This window comes from Vigna angularis, chromosome 6 (assembly GCF_016808095.1).
Source record: "Vigna angularis cultivar LongXiaoDou No.4 chromosome 6, ASM1680809v1, whole genome shotgun sequence".
In the NCBI taxonomy this organism is placed as follows: domain Eukaryota; kingdom Viridiplantae; phylum Streptophyta; class Magnoliopsida; order Fabales; family Fabaceae; genus Vigna; species Vigna angularis.
In genome coordinates this window covers 26540402-26547899 of record NC_068975.1, presented here as the reverse complement: position 1 = coordinate 26547899, position 7498 = coordinate 26540402, and the positions used below count along the sequence as shown (strand labels likewise).

Here is a 7498-nt window from a genome sequence, read left to right as displayed (position 1 = left end):
GCAATTTGTTATTTTTTATTTTTGTTTGAATCATATTTATTCGTATCGAATTAATATACTCGAAGTACTACTTTTTGCAGCTGTTGTTTAGCATGTCGTGTTGAATATCTAGAAAGTCGACATGTTATATAAGAAATAGTAAAGCAATAATAAGCTAAAGAGAAGTTTTTATGGATTTGTAGAGTTATGGAAGTTGGGACGGGGTACTAGCCCTAGCACCAAAACTATCTAGCTAGAGCTATTCAAGAAATAGCTCCTTCATAACTTATTAAAGTAGTTGTCATGTTAAGAAAACGATTTTACTCTTTATTAAAGTATGAAGTAGGTTACGCTTATAATCTCTACAGTCGAGTCAACGTATTTGTTACAATTTTATTGGATAAATTTTATCGTTGAGCGACTCGGTCCAATTATATTGGATTTTTATCTGCCAAAATAAAAATTATCGTAAAGACTATATTGTATTACATGTCCAGTATAATTCACTTTCATGAATATTTTAAACAAAATCCTATCGTGATTAAATTTTATTTGTAATTTATTAACGTCCAAGATTGTTGAGTAGTAAATGTTTTTTTATCATTATGATCACTTTACGGCAATATCCCTTGAAGATACTCATTAAAGGGTGTTTTAATTTGTCATGGAATAGTTTAGAATGAAAAAAAATGTGTTAAATACAAGTTTCATTTTTGAACTGTTATATAAAGTTATTCAACTATCTGTGTTTAAAACAAAATATACTACTAAAATGAAATATTTACGATTCTATAATGTGCCCTCACAATGCACGGTACAAATTTGTTTCCATATAATGAAAAGAAAGCATGAAAACAAAACAGCAGTAGGAATACAAATGGAACACGTCAAAGTAATCACTCTTCAGTTAGTCATTGTCAATTGAAAACAAACTTGAAATGAATGAAATCTGTGAGTAGAGGTTTCAACTACAAGCTGGTTGTTGATTAAAGAAACACATTATACCATGCTGCCTCATGATAAATTTTTATGAACATAAAAGCAATGTTTTAAAAAAACGTCATTATTAAATTTAAGATACGATTTGTTTTTAATTAAACGTCTTATACAAATAAACAGTATTGCAAGTTATAATTAGGTTAAATAAGATAATTTTTGTATCGTAATGCTTAGGATTTTTCTCTCTCTGTAGTGCGCACGTTCATATTTCAAAAGTAATAAAACAAGTATAACATCAGTAACATTTTTGTCAATAAATTTTTTAATTATAATAGTGTGTATATTTCGCTAAGTTATTTATTTTGTTCAAAAGAAACCTTTTCTTCCTAAGAAATGTTAAAAAGACTATTTTATTGAATATACGGTCTCATTGTCAGGACCAACATATTTTCTCGTTTTGTAAACATTTGCAATGCATATTTTGTTCTTCTTAACTAGTTATTTAATCAAATTAATTTTTTACTTCCATGAACTTTTTAATTAATACTTACTGTCATTCCATTAATATTAGAAATAATAAAATACTAAATTAATCTGTACCTGCTAAATTATATAAATATTAAGTTCATAAACGTATTGGTAAGGTTTTGTAATTATTTAAACGAAATAAATAATAGAAAAAAAAATGAATTGGGTTGCGTTTGTGGAAAAAAAAGAAGAAAGTACATTCCTTGTAAAATGAAAATAGGGAATGGAAAAATGATGGCAGGAGGTTTGGTTGGTCACTTGGTCCACTAGGCTACCTAAACTAAACTAAAAACCAAAACCACCCTTCGGATTCCCTTTTACCATCACCAAACCAAACCAAACCATGGGTGAGTGCGTGAGCAACTGAGTTCAACAAGAAACCAAAACCCGTGACTCAGCCCACTCTTCTTGGCCTAACCACTGACCAAACCTCTCACTCTCTCTCTCTCTCTCTCTCTCTCTCTCTCTCCTTCCTATCAATGGCATCTCAACAACACGATGCCGTTTTCCGCGAAGAAGACATGGACGACGACGACGACGAGTCCCAGGAGGACGAAGAGTTCGAAGAAGAGGACGACGTTTTGGCCGCAGATGATGAAGAAAACGAGCCCTCTCCCTCTACCGCTCTCGCCGTCACCGTCGCCGTCCCCGGTTCCGCCATCTCAAACGGCGGAGGCGCTCCACTATCCACGCCCACCGCCACCACCATCGTCATCGGTGACTCCTCCGATCCGAAGCGGCGGCGCCTGGAGCCAATCGAGGAAAAGAAGCCTCCGCCTCCGCTAGACGACTCGCGGCGGCTGTTCCAGCGGCTGTGGACCGACGAGGACGAGATCGAGCTCCTTCAAGGGTTCCTGGACTACACCTCTCAGAGAGGATCCTCTCACCACAACGACACCGCTTTGTTCTACGACCAAATCAAGTCGAAACTGCAACTCGATTTCAACAAGAACCAGCTGGTGGAGAAGATCCGAAGGCTGAAGAAGAAGTACCGAAACGTCCTCAATAAGATTGGCTCCGGCAAGGAATTCTCCTTCAAGAGCGCACACGATCAAGCCACCTTCGAAATCTCCCGCAAGATCTGGAGCAGCGTGGCTCCAATCGGCGAAAATTCCTTGGACGACGACGAAATCAACCCTTGCCCCAACCCTAACCCTATCATCCCCCACCCTAACCTTAATTTTAGCCCCGTAATTCTCAAGAACGAAACGACTTCCAGGAATTCCGCGGAGAAGAAAACACCGAAACGCCCCCGGCCTCGATCGGCGGTGAAAGTCGAGCCAATCGATGGATCCGCGTCGAACAGAGATCTTAATTGTACTAGCAATGCTACAACTACGGCTACTCCTACTGCTACCGCTACCAACACTACCCCTACTACTACTAATAACAATTATAACAGTGGTTATAGCAATAACATACCGAGTTTGATTGAGGAGACGGTGAGGAGTTGTCTGTCGCCGGTGGTGAGAGAGTTGGTAGGAGCGATGGGAGGGGGAGCGTTTGGTGGGAGAGGAGTTTCCTTGAATTTAAACCCCACGCCTTTTATGAATTTGAGTTATGGTGGTGGAGAATTGGTGGATGAAAAATGGAGGAAGCAACAGATATTGGAGTTGGAAGTGTATTCGAAGCGGTTGGAGCTGGTGCAGGATCAGATCAAGGCTGCGATGGAGGAGTTGCGGTCCGGTGGAGGAGGAGTTTGACCACACACGCCTTTTAGTTTGTTCTTGGTTTCCTTTTTGTAGTGAGTGATTGGAGTTCTCCTCTTCATGTTCACTTCATCACACCAAGATTTGCCTCGTAATTTGCTTCATACTCATAGAGCTTAGCACTTAGCTAGTAACTAGTAAGTAAGTGGTAACCAGTGTTTTATTTATCTCTGATTCGGTAGAGCATTTGTCAATTAAAATAAAATGTTTACATTTTAGTCCGTTTTATGTTCCTTTAATTTTCAATGGTCTCATACATGTACAGAACAGATTGAAATAATTGGTCCGGAGTGATGGCTTTGAACCATGATATGTTGTAAAAGATGCAAAAATTAGTGGCTTCTTAATTCTGGAATGATCTTCCTCACTACTTTCTTGTTACAGAACTTTAACTATCTTTCGTAGTATTGTAATTCCATCCATTGTAAAATTTGGCACTTTAATATCTGAAAGAGATTCCGCAATGTTTCGGGGGAAATTTTTGAATAAGAATTCAAGCACAGTGGAATGGTCTATTCATATATGCTGCAAGCGATTGGGGCTGGAAGCTCTTTGAATTTTGGATTTTTGGATGCTTAATCCGTCTCAGATGGATCAGTTTGTATCTCTGATCACCATCAGTGGTCAGTTCTGGTTTTAATGCTCATTTTATAGTTATTGAATGTTCAGTTATTTTTAGACCAAATCATCAAATCAATTCCTGTCATTTTAGAGTTTAACAATATTTCTATATAAAATAGCAGACAGTGTATTATAAAATTCAAGTTGCTGATGAGTTATAGAAATAAAAAATATTTTTCTACTTTAAAACATCGATATGAGAATAAAATATTAATTAAAATTTGGATCTTATAAAAGGAAAAGATTGCAAAAAGAATGTACATAAAGAAATCTACGAAGAGTAAATTAAAGCACTGAAAATCACCTTAACATCAAATTCATCTTTCATACAACAGTCAGTTAAACCTTGAATTTGATGAACATTACCTAATAGGATCTTTTAACACGGGTGGAATTAATTGATAGCAGTCAATTAATCATTTGACTAGCATTTGGGATTAGAGTGGTTGATATGTCAATTTCAGAATTCAAACTGGAGTTTCGTTGAATGATACGAGGAATTAAAGTAGATTCTGATTTTAGAAGTGAAATTTATTTATTTATTCAGGTTCTTTTAGGCTAAACACAATAAATGTTTTCATACAATTTCATCGCAATGCAATTTGTAATAATTTTCAATAAAAAAAATCAATTTATTATTAATGCTCTTGGTACAGTTGTTGGCATGCCATTATATAAGTTGTTTGGAAGTGGTAAGATTCCGGTAAGGTTGATTAACTTTCCACCTTTTTCTCTGAGAAAAAAATAGGTGAAAAGCAAAAGAGGAAGGTAATGTTCTGAAATTCACGCAATGATTAGTTCATCCCTTATCCACTATTTCTTTTCGGCAAAGGTTTCAGTTCACCAAGTAATGACGCCAATCATGTGACAAGAAGGAAAATATTAAAAAAATGAAAAAGATAATACTTTAAATTAAAAAAAAAAAAACTAAATACTTAAATACGATTTTAGTGTCTTAATTGTTTCAGAAACTATTTTAAGAGAAAAACAGAAAATGGAAAAGAATTAAGAAATACAGGAAACTAACCTTGAATGAGGGGGTGAAAGAAGAAAATTGGGGAGTGCAGGAAGAAAGAGAGAGGCGATCCAAATGAAACTAAAGAAGAAGCCCAGAGAGAGAATTATTATTGGAATGAAGAGTGTTACTCCCTCCACCACCACAAAGTCACCACAAAGTGTTTCCTGCACCTTTTCATTCCCTTTTTGTCCTTTTATAATATTTAATTTTTTGGGATTAAAAATTTTAACTTTATAATTTATACACTGAAACAGATGTTAGTATCCATTATATTCTTAAACGGACCTCAATGAACAGATATCAACATCCGTTACATATCTACATCCGTTCAAGCATAAAGATTACAAATGTCAATATCTAGAAAAGTTGTAACTACGAGCTCAGAAAAGCTGTGGATCGCGAAATCACATTCCCAACATAGAAGAAGAAGAAGCTGAGAAGGGAAAAATAGCAAAGCAGGGATTTTGATAACAAGGAAAAAAGCTAAAACTCAATTGTAACAAAGAAGAAAATAGGCAAGGATGGTGGAGGAGAAAGGTTCTCACAATGAAGGTGTGCACTGTAAATAAGCGTTTGTTGGTATGTTTTCTAGTGAAGATGGCATTGCGGTAAGAGGAAGAGAGTTTATAAGAAGAGATAATTCTGTTATTGAAAAATAAAAAGAAAATGAAAGAGAAGAGCTGGAAAGAGTATTTAATTGGTCTCTGGAAGTTGTATATGTAATGAAAATAAAAGGAAACTTTGCATGATGTGGCTTGTTTACGGAACGTCATGGAGAAGATAAAGAGTAAAATTGAGTTGTAGTATGGTTTAGGAAAGAAGAGGAGTGAGTGGCGTGAGGAGTTATATTTGAATTAGAAAGAAAGAATTTTAGTGACGATGGTTACTAGGGTATGGTTTGGAGGGAGGTTAGAGATGAAGAAGTGGTGGTTGGATTGGAGGTCACAGCTAGAATGGAAAAAAAGAATAAATAATTGGAACTTAGTGAGAGGAATGGTATGTGAGGAAGGAAGGGGTTATGTGAGGGTGTGGGGAATGGGAATGGGAATGAGAATAGGGTTTTAAATTAAAATAGATAAAAATAAAAAATAAATATTTAGATAAGGTTAGTTTTGGAAATAAGAAAAGCTGGGAGGTGGGGAGGTATAAGGAGAATTGTGTGGTGGTAGAGAGAGTAACACTCTGGAATGAATAATAAAGAAGGGAAAAATTAGAAGATAATTAAAAAAAGAAATGCATACCTTATCCAAGAGGAAGGGCATATACTATGGTTATTCTCGTCTTCTCCTCCACAGAAGAACCAACCGTCACTCACGGCTGGCTCTATCTTTCAACTAACAATGGCTAGCTTTACTCCACCGTCACCTTTCTCTCTCAACTTCTCAACCTTCTCTCTCAAACCCAAACCCAAATTCAAACCTCATTCTCTTCCTTCTCTCTTTGCCAAACCCCGAAATCTCACCGTCAACTCCATCGACGTCTCAAAGGAAGACACCACGCCCACGTCCACGCCAACGCCAACGCCAACGCCAACGCCGGAGCCAGCGGCGGAGAACTTGGACCCGCGGCGGCTGGAGGAGAAATTCGCGGTTCTGAACACTGGCATCTACGAGTGCCGGTCGTGCGGTTATAAATACGACGAGGCGGTGGGCGATCCTTCGTATCCGATTGCCCCGGGGTTCCAGTTCGAGAAGCTTCCAGACGATTGGCGGTGTCCCACGTGCGGAGCCGCACAGAGTTTCTTCGAGAGCAAGAGCGTTCAGATCGCAGGGTTTGCGCAGAACCAACAATACGGACTCGGGGGAAATTCCCTGACCTCGGGTCAGAAGACCATCCTTATATACGGCACTTTGTTGCTCTTCTTCGCTCTCTTTTTGGGTGGTTACTTCCTACAATAGTTTCTCTTGAACTCGCCTATGGTAACTTTTTGTTTATGTTGGATTGGATATGTATTCATCGACGAAGGGTTATATGAATGTATGTATTGTATCTATGTAGAATGTGCTCTTCATCTTTCTTTCCTATTGTTTTGGATGCAAGCTACCACATGCTTTTCTTGCTTTGGATGAGTTATACAATTCGTATAATAATACTGTATCAATCAAATACCGCGTTCTTGTCAAATAATCTTAAAAGGTAGTTCCTTCTTGGATGGTAGAGTAAGCTTAGGATTTGACTTCTGACTCAGCGTTTCCTTGTTAGAAGTAAAGAATTTCTTTACTTCTTGTAATTTTATGGGTACTTGCAGTTTTTTTTAGTGATATATCAAGCATCATAATTTTTTTTTGGGTTGACTAATTTGCAGTGGATCATCGTTTCAATTTAATAATAATTCTAGGCAATTATAAATAATTGTTCTCAATGATTCTTATTCATATATCTTCTTATATGAGACACTGGAAAGGGCCAGCAAATCTTGTGCTTCCGAGTCCACATCACGATCAGAGAATGGTTACTACTAGAACAACATAAATTCAGATGCATTTGAAATAATTGTGTTAAAATAAATCTAAAAGTTGAGTCCTAGAGATAAACTGATTTATCGGATACAATCACTGATAATATTTACTTTTTCAAATATTTTATTAATTTCCATTCTTTAAATCGTTCTCATTATAGACATTTTTTTTTTTAATTTAGACGCTCGAATATTGAAAATAAAGTTTTCGAAATGCTTTTTTCTAAAATACGAAGTTACACTTTT

The 7498-nt window shown here is 36.7% G+C and overlaps 2 protein-coding genes across 2 annotated transcripts; both read left to right on the top strand.

The window, feature by feature from the left end:
• The first annotated feature begins 1557 nt into the window (after window positions 1-1557).
• On the top strand, window positions 1558-3502 carry LOC108343497 (probable transcription factor At3g04930). The gene has a single exon (XM_017581814.2). The coding sequence runs from the start codon at window positions 1926-1928 to the stop codon at window positions 3147-3149; it is 1224 nt and encodes a 407-aa protein (XP_017437303.1). The 5' UTR covers window positions 1558-1925; the 3' UTR covers window positions 3150-3502.
• Window positions 3503-6018: 2516 nt separating this feature from the next.
• LOC108342260 (uncharacterized) lies at window positions 6019-6787 on the top strand. Its single transcript, XM_017580008.2, has one exon. The coding sequence runs from the start codon at window positions 6135-6137 to the stop codon at window positions 6690-6692; it is 558 nt and encodes a 185-aa protein (XP_017435497.1). The 5' UTR covers window positions 6019-6134; the 3' UTR covers window positions 6693-6787.
• Window positions 6788-7498: the final 711 nt, after the last annotated feature.

What these genes read in the sequence shown, in the direction of transcription:
- LOC108342260 (XM_017580008.2), top strand. Translation starts at nt 6,135, where the DNA reads ATGGCTAGCTTTACTCCACCGTCACCTTTCTCTCTCAACTTCTCAACC.
- LOC108343497 (XM_017581814.2), top strand. Translation starts at nt 1,926, where the DNA reads ATGGCATCTCAACAACACGATGCCGTTTTCCGCGAAGAAGACATGGAC.